At 38.4% G+C, this 18,681-nt stretch overlaps 1 protein-coding gene across 8 annotated transcripts in view; it reads right to left on the bottom strand.

Moving 5' to 3' along the window:
* PARD3 (par-3 family cell polarity regulator) overlaps positions 1-18,681 on the bottom strand; it is a gene marked incomplete at its 5' end in the record, with an annotated part of 469,207 nt that overhangs the window by 136,449 nt on the left and 314,077 nt on the right. For all 8 annotated transcript variants that reach the window (XM_082311551.1, XM_082311553.1, XM_082311552.1 and 5 more), the window contains 2 exons: positions 6,666-6,882; positions 12,704-12,931. In XM_082311551.1, coding sequence (XP_082167677.1) covers positions 6,666-6,882; positions 12,704-12,931 — 445 coding nt within the window. The remainder of the gene's footprint in view (positions 1-6,665; positions 6,883-12,703; positions 12,932-18,681) is intronic.

The following is an 18,681-nucleotide window of genomic DNA, read 5'->3' on the forward strand; positions in this document are numbered from 1 at the left end:
CTTTCTGTGTTTCGTTTAAAAGTCACAGAGTTTACTAACCACTTAATGAAGCCACGTTCCTTAAATCCCTGACAGATTATGTGAAGTTGCTTGGTTTAGAAAGCCAAATTTGCCATGCCATTGCCCCCCACCCCAATGACATCTTAGTCAAAAAACGGTGTGTTTGGGGCTGCAGGCAATGAAACACACATTTCCTCGAAACAACTGATTCCACCGAGCAGAAGAAAAAAGAAAGGTGAAAAAGTGCAGACAGGAAGGAAGAACATGGCTTGCCTTTCCAAAAAAGAAAAGCTATTTTCAATCAAGCTTATCTCTTTCAGTCCCTTATTTACTTTTAATTGAAAAGAAGGAAGTGAAGAATATGAAAATGCTTTGAAAGACATTTATAAGAGTTCTGGGTAATTGTCTGCATCAAAGATGACAATTTGCTGCATGGCTGATCTCATTTAAAAGGCTTTCCTGATTCTGTGCATCCCAGTGGCCAGCTGAAACTTTGAAAACGGATCAGGACAAAGTAGCCCAGAGCAGCGCACGGCAAGAAGGTGCCATTAGCAGCCAGGATGAAGATTATGCTCCTCCCCTGAAGCTTGAAAAGGTATCACATGTAGACCCCGCATCTAGGATTGTAGTGGGTCACACATTTTCTAGCTGGTGGCAGAAGAGGGGAAGCAAATGAGGATTTAATGATGGTTGTGCCAGCTGGCTCATAGTAGTATCAGGCAAAAACCAGAGTGCAAATGGCCCCAGATTCCATTTACCTGAGCAGTGACCCAGCTCAGCGCTTCTGATGAAAGTCTCAGCACAAGCACCGCAAGCTGTCGGCGATGTTCTCAGGTGAGCATTAGCAAACCTAGGCACAATTCAGTGTGCGAACGAGCTTCCAAGTTTGAAATGATACAGCCGACAGGTGTTTAAGCAATAACCTCCTCCTCTGTGTTCTAAGGTTCAAGATTTATGGTATTTTGTGCTGCGAGCAGAGCACTAAAGAAAAAAAAATTTTCCAACTTTCGGAGCTCATTCCCATGTTTTCTATTAAGTCCATACATCAGTAAGTGTCATCCACCAATACCAAGTCCTATTAGTCATGCTTCCAAGGAAAATGCCATTATTGCTGCCACTTAAGCTACTGAACGATGAAAATCAGACCACAGATTTTATTTTATCGAGTTCAAGGTATTTGCCAGTCCTGTTGATTAGGGTATAATTCAACCGTATTTTACACAACTCAGATACCTTTTTGTCATGTGCCTGCTTAAAAGTCTGAAGGTTGTTATTAAATGAAAGAGAAAGAAGGTAATTACTAAATCAATGGTACAACCCTTGTGATTTGCTTTTCATCTCCTCACAGACATTACGATGAGAAAACTCAAATGAAAACCAGAGTAGGCAATACAAGGAAGTCATGTAACAAGCAACAGTAATCCATGTAGGTTATTCTCCCAAATGCCCAGTCAGAGGTCTCAGATGGCTAATGTGGTTGAAAAGTGTAATTCAAAGCTACAAATACTATGTTTATGAATCTGGACATGTCCAGTGCACCTTGGAAGCAGATGGGGGGGTGGGGGGGGAAGACAACAGTATATCTGATTTCAGCTAAACAAGGCTGCAAACTAAATTATCTATTTCCTCTCACAGAACTGGAAGATACAACACTGCAAAGCTCCCAGTAATCATTTTAAATGTAACTAAATCTAATTAGGATTAGATTTTAATGGTAATCTGGGAATATTACATTTGTATTGGCTATCCAGTGCATTGATTTACCCACCTGTATGCTACAATAGTTAAGAGAGGAATTAAAGATCAGTTACCATACACTACAGCTTTACATTTCCATCAACATTACAGGCCAGATCTTCAAATATACAGTCTCCAGTACTAAAAACACCTATTCACATGATTAATTTTAAGCATACTGTCTTGTTCCACAAACTTCAACACACAGTGTTTATGTTTCCGATTGAAAAGTTATGTTTATGTGGGACGGAGGTATTAATTCCTACAGTAGAAAATTTACTTATTTCATATAACATACTTATCCACAGTTGGTTCAAATTAAATTACAACCATTTCATAAGTAATCTCGAAAACCAAGGCAGGTATTTTTTTGCTTAAAGTCAAGGTTAAGACACAACGTGTGTATCCCCCATCTTTTTTTCTCCTCAGCAGTTCCCCACGTAAACTCAAACATACCATTTGTATTTGCAAATCCATTTTTATCCAATCGTATCAATGATTACTTGTTTCAGCAGGTTTTTATTATCAAGCAGTGACCGTCTCTCCAATATTTCCAGCAAGACATGACTAGATAAGCTTGGCCTCCCTACTCCCTTCCTCCCTTTGGAAACCCAAAGCTGCTTTTTTTCCCTCCTTATTCTCAACATCTTGGTAGTTCAGTTTCTTCTAAAGATGTTATTCCTCAGATACATCGTTTCCTGAGACTGATCACTTGCTGGACATAATTTTTGTATCATAGAACTCTCCAATGAGATTTCTCCTATACAAACTCCTCAGTAAGAGCGTGGCTGTCTACTTCTTTGCAAACAAGATAAATTCCCGCAAAAAGTGGCATAATTACACAGATGCCAGTGTCTTACAGAACCATGGTTCAGGGATGGCCATAGAAGAAAATTATATATGGCTTGAGGAAGCTGGGGAAAGATGTGGAGCTACCACTTCATTTGCTTATCACCTATTAGTTCACCAGTCCAGGCACTCATCTGGAAACTATATCCAAGCTTGTACACTGGGAACAAGCATGAATGAAGTACAGGGATCTTAAGTGATCAGCTGCACCACAGAAGAGTGTCATTTCATCATCACCCAAAACCTGCAAATAAGAACAATCTCAGATCTCCCTATCTTACATCCTGAGGGCACTCACTTTCATAAATGGAAATATCCTGTACGTGACAAGGGCAAGAGGAGGGGAAAAGAAGGCGGCATATACAATTTTCCTCTCTCAGGACAGGAATGTCAAAGAATTATATGACATAGAAGCCCATCAAATTAATTTATCCCTACGAGCACTAATTACAGGTGCACTGTTTGAAACTGTGAAGCCTCTTTCTTAAGGCAGCACTACAATGACTTATTTATCAACTGATTGTTTTTGTCAGGTTGATTTTTATCAAAAAGCAAAATCTCTACTTAAACAAAATCAGACTCAGAAATGAGTAAACGTATTTTACATTGCACTTTGAGAAGCATACGGATTTTTAATAAACTTCTGATGTCAAAACATTTATCCACTCAAGCCTTCTTAGTAGTGAAACACAAAAACTAGCAGAACTTCGTATCAGCTTCCCAAAAACTATTTGCTTAGCTGGCAGTGGCTATCCCGGCACCCCCCCCAATGCCAGCAATGGAGACGAAGGAATCACACAGCCTCACAGTTGGTATGTGATTACAGCCACAGGACATGGCACACGATGGTATTGAAGGGATGAGAAAGATGGGAATGATACAACTATTCAGGTAAAACAAATACATTCAGGTGTAAGCAAAGCTCTGCAGCACCTCCATCTCCTCCAACAGACCAATATTTTTGTTCGACACTTTTCTAGGTTAACTTCTGCCCTATATTCATCTGTGAAGAGAAAAAGACTTCTCAGCCAAATGACAAATTTAAATAAATTATTCTGTTCTGCCCTGAAATGTCAATTTGAAAAAAGAAATACACTCATGCTCAGACAGATTTATTTCACAGTGAGAAGGGTGAACTTTCAGACTGTCCACAGCCCAACGTCAGCAAAGGTCCTCTGGAAATAACAGGAGTTGTGCGTGTCAGAGCCACGCAGGCTGCGCCCTGTGTTTTACAGTTCTCCTTCATGGTTATGTCAGTCCTCTTTACTATGTTTGATAAAAGCAGTAAAACAATGGAAATGCTTACAAGATTTACTTATGATTTTAACCTGCTATCTGAATCATCCAGGGATTTCTTGGAAATGATGACTGGATGCTGAAGGATAAATGTAACCTAGGGTTGTCTAGTGGGAGTTTCCATCTCACAGTACAGTTTAATGAAGATCCCAGTAGCAAATCCTAAGGTTTTAACTGAAGGCAAGGAGAGACTTTCTTTTATACATTACATAGACTCCACTTTATGAGCTGCCAGTTTGCATATAGGCAATATAAGTCCCCTTGGCTAAACACAGACATTGGAACAAAGTGTCAGTTAACAATTTCATTCCACAAGTGTTTTGCCCATACAACCTAATGAAGAAAGATTATTTTAAGATAAGAGCACTGAAAAGGAAGAAAAGAAGTGAAACAGGAGAAAAGAATAAGAACTACAAAGAAATCACAGTGTTGCACAGAACCAAAACATCCAATTATGCTTTGATCATGGCTTGAATTTTAAATGTTACTGTCATCATTATTTTCTATCGCACAACTTCTTTCAGTGATTCCTTGATATCTATGATATATGTCAGATGTACAGAAAAACAAAGCATGTTATAGGCAGAAGTAGTAGCTTATCTTGCAGACATAATAAAGCCCATCTCTCAAACATTATTGAGAAGCCTGTCAACAAAGCAAATCAAGCACCGAGTGGAAATGAGGCATAATGCTTAATTCCCTCAATCATCATTTTCCTGCTTGCCAGGAGCACCTCTCTTGGGTGGGCTGACAAGGTGCAAGCTAATTTACAGATCCAGGAGGAGTCAACTGCATCCGGATAGCACCGCTCCCACGTTAATTAAGAGGAGACTGAAAAGTAAAGTTCACTCAGAAATGGTAGTGAGGGAAAAAAAAACCTCAAGGAAACGTTGAATGTTATGAAGAGCAAACAACAAAGCAATCATCAGATCTTCCTATCAGTCAAATTACTGTTGCTTCTAGATTAAAGATTTCAGAAGTGTTATATTGAGCATACAGACAAGGTTACTTCCTGCTTAGGTGGGAGTGCCTGATTAAAAATGATATTAATTTTCACTTTCACACTCAGTTCCATCTAGAGCTTTCAAAGCTGCATGGGAACACCAGACATCGGACTCTAAAGCTGGAGGGCAGAGAGGAGCCAACGAGCCCTGCACTGAGCCGGCTCTCTGGAAGTTGAAGGCTCCTCTCTTTGGATGAGACCCTCTGCAAGCCAGCCCTTTGCCTGCATACCAAAGCTTGGAAGATGAAGCAGCTATCTCACGGGTCCTCTGGGTACCAGAAATGTTACACAGGAGGAAACTGGGGACCAAGGAGCTACCCAAGCTTTCTAGATGCTGTGAATGCTTTCTGACTGAACTCATGAGATAGCACTTACAGTATCCAACTAGCTACTTACAGTCCACAGAATTTATCATGTATAACTGGACTCAGTTTTGCCTGCTGTAGAAAAATAGCAAAGACTGCAGAAGAAAACCAGTCAACATTTCCTATCTCTAACCTTCCACCCTGCCCCAGCGCAGGGTGCAACTCTCAGCTCCAGGCTTGAATTTAGGCAGGCAAACATCCAGAACATCAGGTCTTCCCCGTGGGACTCGCAGGGGACCAGGCTGAAGTGCTCTCCCCCTCTCTGAAGTGTGGGACTATCTCCTGTGGCTCTTTTGGTACTCTGTGGCATATGCTAACAACCCGATATTGTTTTGTGTTTTCCAAACACATTTTCTAACTAATATTTTCTAATCAACTAGTTTTTCTATTAACTGATTTTGTAATGCAATTCACAGACACAGAACAACTCTCAAGAACCTACACAGTTACAGCTTAGGTTCAATTAATGCTTTACAGGATAACGAAGGTAACAGGATGAAAGGTAACTGCAGCTCCACTTAGACGTTTTCAGAGCAGAATCATTGTTAAGAAATCTTTAAAATAATACTGGTATCTCACTTCAAACTTAAATAATGAATCACTGCATATACAAAAGAAAACAAACACTGCCTTAATATTGTTTTTTCTTGGAAATATATTTATTTACTCTAGCTAGCTAAAAGAAAGACTGATTTTCTTGCTCTCTCACCCCTTCCCACAAGTGATCAAAGGTGTTTGTCATGCTTCACCATTTACCCAGAACAGCAGGGTGTGCCTCAGCAGTCTGCTCCTTTCAGATCACTTATGTCCGCTGGAGAGACGACTCCTTTCAAAAAAACTCAGTGCTTGGTAAAAAACAGGTCTTTCACTGACCCCTTCTCCAGACTGTGGGTTCTCAGAGCACACAACCTTATTTAGATCCTGTTTTCCTTGAGAGGAGCATGCTGTTTTTCAATCTCAAACTGATTCATCTCTTTCGCATCATGCCTCCATGATACCAAACAGTCTTAACAGTACAGCAAAGAAAAACCACTCATTTAGTAACACTGAAGCTTTGGGTACAGTATTAGGAACAGCACAGTTTAAGAAAAAACAAAACCCAAAATTGTTTGACCCGCCAAAGGATATGTGCACTACTTAGACATCACCAAAGACACTTTCCAAGACCAAGCAGTTTGTTGCTTAAAACCATTTTTTCCTTTGCAGCCCCTTTAGCCTGCCAGCCATCTCCTTCTCTCCCATTCTGAGCTGCTTCCCTTCCATGACACCACTCATAGGAGGTCAGCCTGTATACATCATTTATATATTTGTATAGCAAAATACGGCCTCAGCAAACAGTCACAATATAAATGAATAACTAAAAGATGAAATTTCATTTTATAATTCATTCTTACATTTGATTGCAAAGCACCTACCTGAACATGTCTCCTAAGCCTTTCAGCATTCCTTTCTTTGCCTTAATTTTATCCTTCTCTTTATCTCGATCTTTCTTCTTTTCCTTTCCAGCCTTTTTTCTGTCGCCTTTATCTTGGCTTCCATTCATCTGTCTCTCCAATGAGTGGGATGGCTGGTCACTTGCTGTGGACACAGATTCTCTACCAGATCTTGAGCTCTCCTCCGTGTCTTCCTCCACTGAAAGCACATATTAAAAAACATCAGTGGGACAAGGACAAACAACAAGGGCAGGCTTTTTGGTATATTGCATAATGTATTTTGAAGCAGGATATATGCACAACCACAAAACACTCTTTTTTTTTTTTTTTTTTTTTTTTAAAATCAGTATCTGTTCATGTATGGGTTTCCTGGAATGTTCATTTGTATTATTAAATTCCTAAAAGCAAGGAATTCACCTTTGCAGAACACTCTACAAAATATGATTCGTGCTTTGTGGGTACTCTGAATAATGTATGGATTAATAAAGAGGATTAGCAAAGTGATGTTAATTGGCCCATTTTGTTTCAGTATCAGTTGAGGAGAGCTTTAGAAATATCTGCAAGAAGAAACAACAGCAGTGCAGCATGCCCTGTCAGTAAATTCTTAGTAATGCTCTCATAAAAATATTAAAGTCATTAAGGACTGTTAACCCCCAATACAAGCCTTAATAGACTTTTTCTTCTGCTGCAAGTAACAGAATGGTTTTGTCACACACTTAATTTCCTGGAGCAGTTTAAAACACACCATGCACCATGATTTTTATTCTTGGTTGAGATGGGGCAGCCTGGGAGGTTCGGGTGGGAAGATTCCACCCAGCAGAACAAGTAAAATTCTTTAAGGGCAGATAGCGTGTTCCTTCTCTGTTTCTAATCCAAGATCAAGAGTTCAAGAATCCTAAAGTATACCCAAGGTTAGATTTAACAGAGAACATGTATTTCAGAAAGTTTGAAAGAAAAATGACCCGAAGAAACAATGCATTCAAAAACTGAAAGCTCCCCCAGTAGCTTAGTGAGAAATAAATAAAACACTTCAAGCTCATGGGTCAGAACCCTGCAAACATTTTGACTTAACTTAAAGCCAAGTCCAAAAATTACATTGCATTGCTGGTGAAGCTGTGACCTTCCAGGAGCTCTAACATTTTATATCATCACATTATAAGTAGGGCTACACCATCTCCCAGTTTTCCAACAGACAGCACAAAGCAGCAATTAGGATCACAGATGCATACTTTGCACTGTCTCTTGCAGCTCTAATGAATACAAAGGCTCCAAACAACTTTTGGCAATAGAAGTTGAAAAATACAGTTTTGCTTTATATATACACAGTCTGTGGAAAAGAAGTTTTTTGTACTCAATAAGATTTGTAAATGGCTATGGCTTATAGAAGGAAAAAAGAATAATTTTTTAGTTTAGCATATGTTTACTACTACTTCTTATTATTCCTACTAACATTGTTTCTAGACCTCCATGACTCTTCTACAGCCAATACAAGTGTGTAATTATTTAGAAATTTCTCATACATAGACTACTGTAGAATATAAACTTCCTTTTCTTAGTCATCATTCATATTCCCCTTACAAGTAATTCATTGAACCTGAAAAGTCTACAAATCACTGACTGAAAGCCATTCAATATCGTCTCTTCTCTCTCTCAGACACTTGCCTGCAAAATACTGTTTATCCGTTAATATTACAACACACAGACCTGTCCAATAGACTTAGTACTTATTCACTGAATATCCCAAGATTTCTATAAATATTTTCCAACCCTGGAAGATCCCATAAACATATTTCGAGAAAAACATAGCATGTCAGATGAATCTCAACATTAATAACCATTTTTGAATCTCAAGTAGTACAAACCACACGGACAAAAAAGGAAAAAAAAAACCAGGACAGATCTTGGCATTTCCTGTTAACTTGTCTTCAGGACCGCTATGAGTTAAGCAGATGATACAGCTTCTCAATTCTAGGCACAGCTTTAATATTCCAATAATTGTATTTTAGAAAATTAATAGACCTGTCCTATTACTAGCTATTACTAGGCCTCTGTACTAGCTGTACTTGTATTTTTTTTTTTGGTCAGTGTTTCTTAATCAATGTCTGGGATGATATTTAGTTATTAAAAGAGTAGTGGAAAACCACTTTGGAATAGAGATGCTAATTTTTTGCATGTTAATTTATAGCTACAATCTGTTCCAGTTAAAACCAACTAGACATTTAAAAGATTGTACTTGCAAACGAATATAATTAGTAAAAAAAAAAAAAAAAGCATTAAATTTATGACGAATTCTGAAGTCAAATGTTTATTTGGTACTTCCATTGCTAGAATTTTAAAGATGACTCAATTTTGACCTATGGTTGTTCATATTCACATAACAATACATTAAATTAATCCTAAATATGTATAAAGTGTACTGTGCTATGCTGAGTTGCTGAACAACTTGTCATAACAATGCTTCCTCTTATTATTTATTTTGCATATTTTATGGAGATAACATTGCCTCCTTTCCACACTTGTGCTGCAATAAATATTTGTCTATCATACACAGTTTGCTTGCAATTAATTTGGTAGCTTAGACTGAGCCCTGTGAACTAGGATGCCTGTTCTCCTGGAGTAAACACTGGTGTCTCTGCTGCAGTAAATAGATTTCCAGTTTTCTTAAAAGGACTCAACATGAAAAAACTTGTTTCACTTTTATGCAGCACAGTCATTCTGCAATTAACATACACCTAATTACTAGTGTTTAGAACAAATGCAAATGCTGCTCAATTAAAATTCAAGCCCAGGCTACAAATGGAACTCCTAATTTTTGTTAAGTTGCAGTAATGACATTAGGTTACTGTGAAACACAGAATGTATTTGGTTTGGTGCTGTTATTTCCTTCCTTTCCTGCAACCTCCTGCCTCCCCATTCAGGATGCTGAAGCCAAAAAATTAAGTTGGAGTATACTTTAAACATCAATTAAACCTGAAAACTAGTGTCATTTCATGAACCACACCGTACTAAGGAGAACTACACATACAGGTATTATGAAGCTATTCTCCTAATTAGGCCATAGAATGGAAAAGATGCACAGGAGGAATCAAAGCTACTTAATGTGAAGCTATTTTGCAACTAAGCTTCTAGGCCTCTTATTGTGATATTTAATACAGCCCTAGATTCTAGTAATTAAGATTCAGCAAAAGATTAGAAAGCTTTGTCGATCTCTCCCAAACCAAATGCCTTGTTCTCATTCAAGACGCTAAAGATAAACATTTTGCTTTCAGTCAGCTATTTCATGTATTAAGGGGGAAAAAAAAAAAGCAGGAAAAATGATCTGTAAAAGCTGAACACCCACACCTTTGCACAAATGTTATGTCTTTACAGCCATTAAAACTCAAACGTATCTTCCCAAATACTTTTTAAAATGTTGTCCCAGAACTGGTCACTGCTATCTGATTTTCATTCTACATTTAGTAATTTAACAACACGTTGTTCCAAGGACAGCAAGCACATTCAGAAGAGAGTCAGCCTCTTTGCTACATATGCCACCTGTATTTTTATGGCTTTCGTACATGGGGTGATGACATGTTAAGAATTCCTCTATACAATTTACTGCAGTGCTATTATTTGCTACTCCAAAGAGGGTCACTGGAAGAAAGAAGCACTCTTAGCACTGAAACATTTGGAGGAGAAAGGGGAAAAAATTCAAGTAAGACAAATGGATCCAACCGCAAGGGCAAATTGACCACCAATATGTTTGCCTGGGTTTTGTAATGAGAGAAAGCCACATTTTAATTTCAAACAATTATGGAATAATTAAATACAATTAAAAAAAACTTAGGCACTGTCATTATGGCAGCAGTGAGGCATTAGTTACGTTAGGAGCAGATTGTTAAATTAACTTCTACATATCTGCATGTGCCCAGGCTTTGTCCAGCTGAAGACACCATTTGGTAAATTCTCTGGAACCTGAGGCCACATATAATTTACACAAAGTGGAGCAGACTGCAGTGCTTTCGGTTTTAACACAGATACAGACATGTTTTCGGAAAGACGCACCTGAGGACCTAGCATTTTGTGCTGCTCCCAGGCAACATATGGCTGGGCCAGCTCTTAAGCTCCCACGGCCACCGTGAGAAGGAGAAGACCTCGAGGACTGAATTCTGTCCGACTAACTTACTATATCTGCTTTGCTACTCATCTGCTTCTATTAACCTGGCACTGCAAATTTCTGGATGACTTCTTAGATATTTTATTACAATATATGGAAGCTATTAAAACACAAGTAATTCAACAGAACACGCAGTTCTATGCACATAGCTTGGTCACACTTTGCTCAGCCCTTCTTTACCATGTGAGATTTGAGAACAGCCTCGCTCTTGCTCTCCCATGACGCTAAGATGGCTCTTGGTCCACCAGTGCTAGACAGCTTCATCCATACAGAGCAACGAGGGCAAAGACTCACCCCACGGCATTTCGATTTCAGCCAGAAGGCTTTGTCTGGTTTCTGCTACTCCCATGCAAAGGACACAAAGGCGACCAAATACTTCCTTGCTACTCTCTATGCATTGCATCAACAAGCTCAAAACCCCTTACAGTAATCTCATAAACCTACACTCACCTAGTAAGCATTTCATGGCAACAGTTTTGCTATATTTTTGATCAAATGAAGTTAAACCATCTGCAACTTCTGGATAAGCCTTGGATATCTGATGCCTCAAAACAGGATATTACTATCAGTGGGCTCCCACCAAACAAGGCCTTTTAGAAAAACATGGTCTTACGTCCCAAAAGACCATAGGCATGCAGCCTGGGAGAGTGATCAGGATCACTACTTATTTTCTCATACCTATTCTTCTACTGGCCAGAAACAGATTGACAGTCAGCAGCACCAGAGCAGCATTTAGCCTCACTGCTGTGTGAAATTGCTAGGTGCTGGAAAAGCAAAGCAGAATTAATTCCGTCCGTAACTACCTTTGAGAAAAGTGACTGGCAAAATGACCTCCCTTTCAGTCTCAGAACACTTTTAGAAATAGGCAGATTTAAAAAAGAAAAAAAAGCAAAGAGTTTTAAAAAAATAAAAGGGTGATCACACAAGTAGCTTATAAAAGAATTATCAGGGAATGACGCTTATGAAACAGACCTTCTGAAACTAAAAAATTTTTAAAAGAGCGGAGAATAAAAAAATCTCTTTTCAAGCCTTTTCTGTTAGCATTCAGGCTAAATATTTCACTACTTCAACCTTCCCACCATCATCTTCATTCATAAACTTCTAACTAGCTGCAGGTTGATTAAAAAAAATTCTGCTGGTGTGTGACAAGTTGAAAGTAGTACAACATGAAGGTTAAAAATTCAATGATTTTAATACAACCCCTGATTGAGGTAATTTACCATTCATACTATTTTCATTCAATACGAGTTGTCATTTTACCAGCCCATTCTTACATAGTTCAATAATGATAAGGTTAGCTTTGAAGTGATTCTTTTATGTTAATGACATTCTCCACATGTTGGGTCATACTTCGGGTTAAAGAACTGAAAATGTAAATGAATGCCCATTAGGGTGGGTAATAGCTGATCATTAACTTTATATTTTATTAGATCTGCCAGCCTTACTCACTCTAATTAAAGGACAGTGATTTCTTTTTTTCCCCCAGACACTACAAATGTACCCTTTCAAAGTTAGATGCATATATTTTTGTAACATAAATTCAGTGGGTTTTTGTCTTTCTGCATAATTTTTTTTTTCTAATTTACATTAGTAAATTAATTAGCTGTCTTACAGAAAATTTTCATAGTAATTTAAGTAAACACACTCCTAATAATCTTATTTCCTTATTTTAGAAAGGAAGGAAGCTGCAGAGTGTTGCAATCTGTTAATGCATATGAAAGGAAAAAGCCTGAAAAAAATGATGAAGAGAAGTTAGTTCTATTCTTTTAAAATCCTAAAATAATCTTCTATTACTTTTAATCACCTTCTAAAGGAATTAACCTATGTTGTTAACATTCTTTGTGTACAGCAATATTTTACTTACAAGTTTCCATGCCTTCATCATCATCATCTGCCACAGGTTTATCATATGATTTGTCTATGGCAGCTCTGAAGCTTTCATTGCAGCCTCGTCCTCGGATAATTCGCGGGCGCGGGCGGTGGAAGGGAATATCACCATTCAGAGTCACCTCAGCAACGGCTGTCTGCAGACTTTCTAATGAGCTGGATTTCTTCAAACCTAATGAAGGCCCCACATCTCTGGTTGGGGAACCTTAGTGATTTAGGGAAGAAAAAAAAAAAGTAATTAGAATTAGTATTGAGAACTGCATGCTTGATTATGCATATCCATCCTGAAAGTCTTTGGGGACACACTTAACATTATTCACATCATCTCTCAATAATCTGTAGGGAATTCTCTGCAGATTTGTTGGTCTCAGAAGTGGATGAGTATGTCAAGTCATAGTCAACGAAACCGACAATGTTAGCAACATCTGGCTTTTCAAATTGGTGAAGAGAGACCAACATCCATTACTATTATTTTAACAATTTGAATGATAAAGTAATCACGGGGCTTTAAAAACATAGCTCATAAAACCAGCAGAGATACATATCTATCGGCATCAAACAAAACTATTAATTATTTTTGTTTTGAGCAGAATATTTCATCTGTACTAGCAACTGATGAACAGAGAGCGGATTATGGGCATGAATCCTATTGTGTTTAGAGTAACAGTCTTGCAAAGCGGCCTGACTTGTGGCTTCAGGGAACATGCTGTTTGCTTTTAATAGAGTTTTAAAGACTTGCATCGAATTCCTAACAATTTCATAATGAAATGCTTCTAAGAAATATCAGTTGACTTGCTGGGATTTTGTGAAGTTGTTTAAAAATAATCTGTGGAAAGGACTCAATTAGTCAGGCAATACTAGCTATCCAGCTGGAAAAGAAATGCATTCCTGGCAGTCACCAGGTTGATGTTTGGGCAGCACTACAGCTGGGGCTCAGGGCAGCTCTTATCACTGCAGCGTGTTCAGAGGTGGGCCAAGAAAGCCCCAGACAGCATTCTGCAAAACCTTTTCCCTGTCTGGGTTTTTTTTCTCAAGTTCGTGGACTAAATGTCTACCCTCTGTTTTTAGACACACACATTCACAGTGCAAATCAGCTGACAATTGCACAATTAGATCTCATATTATAGTTAAATTTGGGAGAAATCTTCCGGGGAAAAAAGTCACTGTATTTGTTTGAAGTGATTTTATTTAAAAGCGCAGTATGGTCTTGGCCAGATTTTCCATAGGATTTGGGGCTAGAGAACAAGATGAGGTGGGACATCATCATAGCCACATTTCCTGAAGTTATGAGACCAGAACCCTCACCTAGAATATGGAAACCCCACTTTTTCTCTACCCAAAGGCAGCAGAACAGAGAAGAGTGTTGTGGCACCACGGCAGTCCCAGGTGGTGGGTTTTTACTGCATTGATATCACTACCCTCATCTGACAGAGGCACAGAAAGATAAATTTCAAAGCCAGTCAGCACTGAGAGACAGAGCCAAGAACTGAACCCTCAGGAACACCAAACCAATGAACAATACACTTGTAAGCAAGGTCTGGTGTGAATAATGCAATAAAGGAAAATTATCTTATTTTAAGTGTTTATCTCAGAATAATACAAAGCTCTGGAGTTGATCCCTATTCCGGTAGATATTAGGAGGGAGAAGAGAGACAGGATCTGTCACTGTTCTTTAACAAAGGTATGTGAAGTTACCTGACATTGTAGAAAACTACCACTACACTACCAAAACCAGCTTCTTTCACTACTCAGTATTGAGTGGGGAGGACGGGGGTTGCTGGACCTACAGAAGGGATACAGAATAACAGCATGGCAAGTCTCCTCCATGGCATTTGTTAACTTGGTACGAGATGGAGCAAGGCAGCAAACGCTTTCATTTTCTATTCAGCTATTAAAAGGCTGAGCAATTAAGTTAAACTCAAATCTCTCAGATCAAATAAATTCAAACAGCAGCTGTCAAAGTATTCCCCTTCAGCTGCCCTACTGATAAGATGAATGTGTAAACAGAAACAAACAAAAATCCTCTTTCACAGGTCTACACAACTCCTGCAGTTTGGTTCCCCGAGAGGTCCGGAGTTCTGCTACTCGGACCCTCGGCCAGAAATAAGCACACCCAACGAATGAGAAATTTTATCTTGATGAACTCACATCTCCTAGAAGAAGCCATCCTCACTCACAGCCCGTACTTGCTGGAGGGCTGAGGGTCATGAGGATGGCTGGGGGCACAGCGCAGCTGCTGGGGTGAACAAGAGCAGCCAACTGGGACAAGGAGGGTTTGATGGCTTCCCAGCTGTGCAAACAAACTGCAGTCCAGGTTCACCAAACTTCTGAACATGGGCTGAAGTCTAAGGCAAGTATTTTTACATAACTCTCTACCAAGTAAAAGAACTCCAATTTAGACAGTGCCCTATAAAACGATCAACTTTCTAGCATATGCCAAAATCTGCTATTCCTCCACTAATGCCTGCAGTACACAGGAAAAGAGATTTTTTATTTTTTTTTTACTTTTTGAGATTGTATTTTGTTAAAAACAGTCCATGAGAAAGGAAAAATGAATGCAACGTTTTGAAGGAAAAAAGGAGGAAACAGGACAATCATATATAAACCAGCTGTTTGACAGATTCAATTTCATATACAAAAGGAAAGGGTATCCTCTTACATGGCAACTTACTGTAAACTTCCTTATTCCAGATTCTGCTTTGCAACCTTGAAATTAAATGCTCATATATCTTTTCCTAATTACTGAGTGGCTCTTTTTGTAAACAGTAATTATAAAGAAGGCATTTATGTGCCCATTTATGTTCATAAAGGACATTAAAAAAATTCCATTTCCTGCCACCCAATACAGATCTTTGTGAGAACTGTATTTATGTAAGCTGTGCTTTCCCAAAGGAAAAGCTAGATGAGATACAACCTAATGTTCCTTGAGTACTGTAAAACTAATAATGGATTACAGAAATGATAGGAATATTTATTGAACTTGGGTGGCCATGAACACAAATGTGGACAGGTTGCAGAATTTGAAAGAGGGAAAGGTCCTTTCACAAGCAATTTAAGCACCATGATCACAAAGCTATGTATATTTTAATACCTTCACTATCTTCTACGGCCACTTCATAGCAAGTCTACTATTTTCAAAATATATAGTTAAGCCTCCCTGTAAATTGAGTGAGTTCAGAATTTATTACGAGAATTCACCAGCCAGAAAGTGAGTTGTTTACCCATAATCCGGTGAGAAACAGCAAACTTTCTTTAAAATTGATTCTGTTTAAAATTTATGAGTCACATCAAAACCTTGTTTTCTAAATACAAAAATGTCAGCATTTTCTTACAGCCTTTACAGCACTGGAGGTAATCATCAGAAATGTTACCTGCTCAGAACGAGTTCTACTTCTATTTTGACACCAGAATTTAAAGTAGAAAAAAAGAAGAGAAAAAGATACATCTACCTGAAGCATCTTTATATGACTGAGGGATAAAAGGGATTCTTTTATCATTTTTAAAATTTGAAGTTTATCAAAATTTTCCTTTCCAACAATTTCGTTAATAAATATCCTTTGAGGTAGATTCATCCCTCTGTACCACAGCAGTCCTACTGTGACTGCCACCACGTCAGCAGCCTCCCCGCACGCTCCGCTTACACGCTCAGCCGTACGGCTCTACTCTACATGCCACACACCGCTACCCATCCCTCACGGGCTTGCTAGGATGCCCACCCCACCCCGCCACGCACAGCCCCTGCCCACCACGCATGCATCACCCCTCCCTGTGTCCCCAGCTGGCCAGCCCTCGGGGACCACGGCCAGGCCTCGCCCTCCAGGCCATGCAACACCCTCCGCTCATGCACGACTGTGCCGGCGTCGTCTGCATCTGCTCTCACACGGCCCAGACAGCCCCTGCCACATAACTTCGCAGCACATACAGATCCAACGAGACATTTAAAACACATAGATCATGTGAAGCCTACGTGTTGCTCCCTGCTCCAAGCCCACTGTTCTTCCCTTGTGCTGACACTGTCTAACAACTCATTGTGCTTCCACTTCTCTCGTCTTATGTGAAGTATTTATACAGTGCCACAAATCCACTTGGGCGATTAGCAAAGGCAAAAAGCACGGTGTCAAAGGATATATGATGTTTCCTTCAGTGTTTCCTTCAGTGACTAATTTTAAGGCTATAAAGCAAATTTTTCATCAGCACTTTCTTTTAAACGACTTAAAATGACAATTTTGTTTCTTTCTGAAACATTATTTTTATTAACTCTCAGGTTAAATGCTACCAGCAACTGATGCCAAAAACTTCCCTCGATTTGATTAAACCTGTTTTGCAAAGGCACAAAGTCTACTTTCTAAACACTTTCTTAAAGGACATTAGCAGTGAGTTTATTTACTTACTAACATCTGCTCCGTTAGATTTGATAAATTCTTCTGTTCCTAGTTCAATTCATACACTGAAAGAGTAACAATTTGGCTGGGGAGAACAGGGGAGGAATAGAGCAAGCAACTGCATCAAAAATAGTTTAGTTTTGGTTCCATTTAATAAAACAGTTTATTCAAAAAGGACTGTGTAAAAATAAATAAGTAAACGATTTAAATAAATGTTCTTTTGATTTTTTTTTCTTTCTTTCTCATTTTCACAATGTGTACATGGAAAAATATCCACCTAGAACTATAGTATGTCTGCGACTCAATAAATGTGCCATGCTCAATTGCTACTGAATATACTTCTAACCTCTAGGATGAACTGTAAACACTGCAAGGATTAGGCACTTCAAGTGAACTATAGAAAGAAAAATAATTAAAAATCTATTATAGTAACTAGGGCTGGTGAGTTCTACGCTCTCCTTTTCAGCCAATGCTATTAAGTCCAACTTTGACTGTAACAGAGTTTGTTTTTATTTTTCCTAAAGTAAATATATGCTGAGGTTTTCTGGCTTCTAAAGTTCATTAAAACATAGTTCACCACACATTTTAAGCATTTTTTTCCTTAGAAGCAGACAATTTTTAAGCCAAACTACAGTAAGTGGTCTGTTTAAAAACCACATCCATCTTCAGTAATGGGAGAAATCCAGTGTTTATATACAAAACTTGGTTAAAAGCACACAAGATAAATAAAATAAAAGTACAGCAAAAGGTGTTTTTCCTTTTTTCCAGCCACTGAGCTTGCTGCGCACAAAATATGTAACTGCTTAGTCCAGATGGTTACGGTCATGCTCCTTCACCCAAGTTGTCTGACTTGTCTCTTTTTTGGAATTTAATCCAGGTGTTACACATAGAGAAAAACTACACTTGATTAATACCACCCTCTACTGATACCACCAAAACCACTACGCACTTTTAAAACCTAAGCATTGGATTTTACTAAAACACACAGGTTTTACACCATGCTATCACATCCCATTCAAATAGGTAGGCTAACAAGAAAATTAAAAATAATTTACAATAATTTTGAGTTTGATCTGTTACTGCTTTTTATGTGAATAATGCTCAGGGGTGAAGGCAGTTCCTAAGCACTGATTCTTACCACAACCATTAACGCAATTCATACATTCACAGTCTGATGGCTTTAATCTTTCAAAACATTCACACATTTTAGTTTTGTGTACTCATTCGCAATTTGTAAAGCTGCAAGTCTGTGGCCATATTCTGCAACATTTTAAGAGCTAGAAGTTTTAGCTGTTTAAACAAAAATTTTAATTTTATAACTTGATTACTTACAGCTTTTCAGTATTCCTACTCATGTTGTAAAGCATGGTTAAACAGAGATGCAGTTGTGAATTATTAATTGTAAATTCTGTATGGAATGCCCTACTCCCCAAATCATGATAAAATAAATAATATTTTCAGGTTAAAAAGGTGAATTGTTCCTAATTAGAGCTAAGTAATGTTATGGTGTCCTCTGGATCCAGCCTAATTAAAATAGCATTCCAAAGGTCAAAAGCTAACTTATATTAATAAA

This window comes from Platalea leucorodia, assembly GCF_965183815.1.
Source record: "Platalea leucorodia genome assembly, chromosome: 1".
Taxonomy (NCBI): Eukaryota; Metazoa; Chordata; class Aves; order Pelecaniformes; family Threskiornithidae; genus Platalea; species Platalea leucorodia.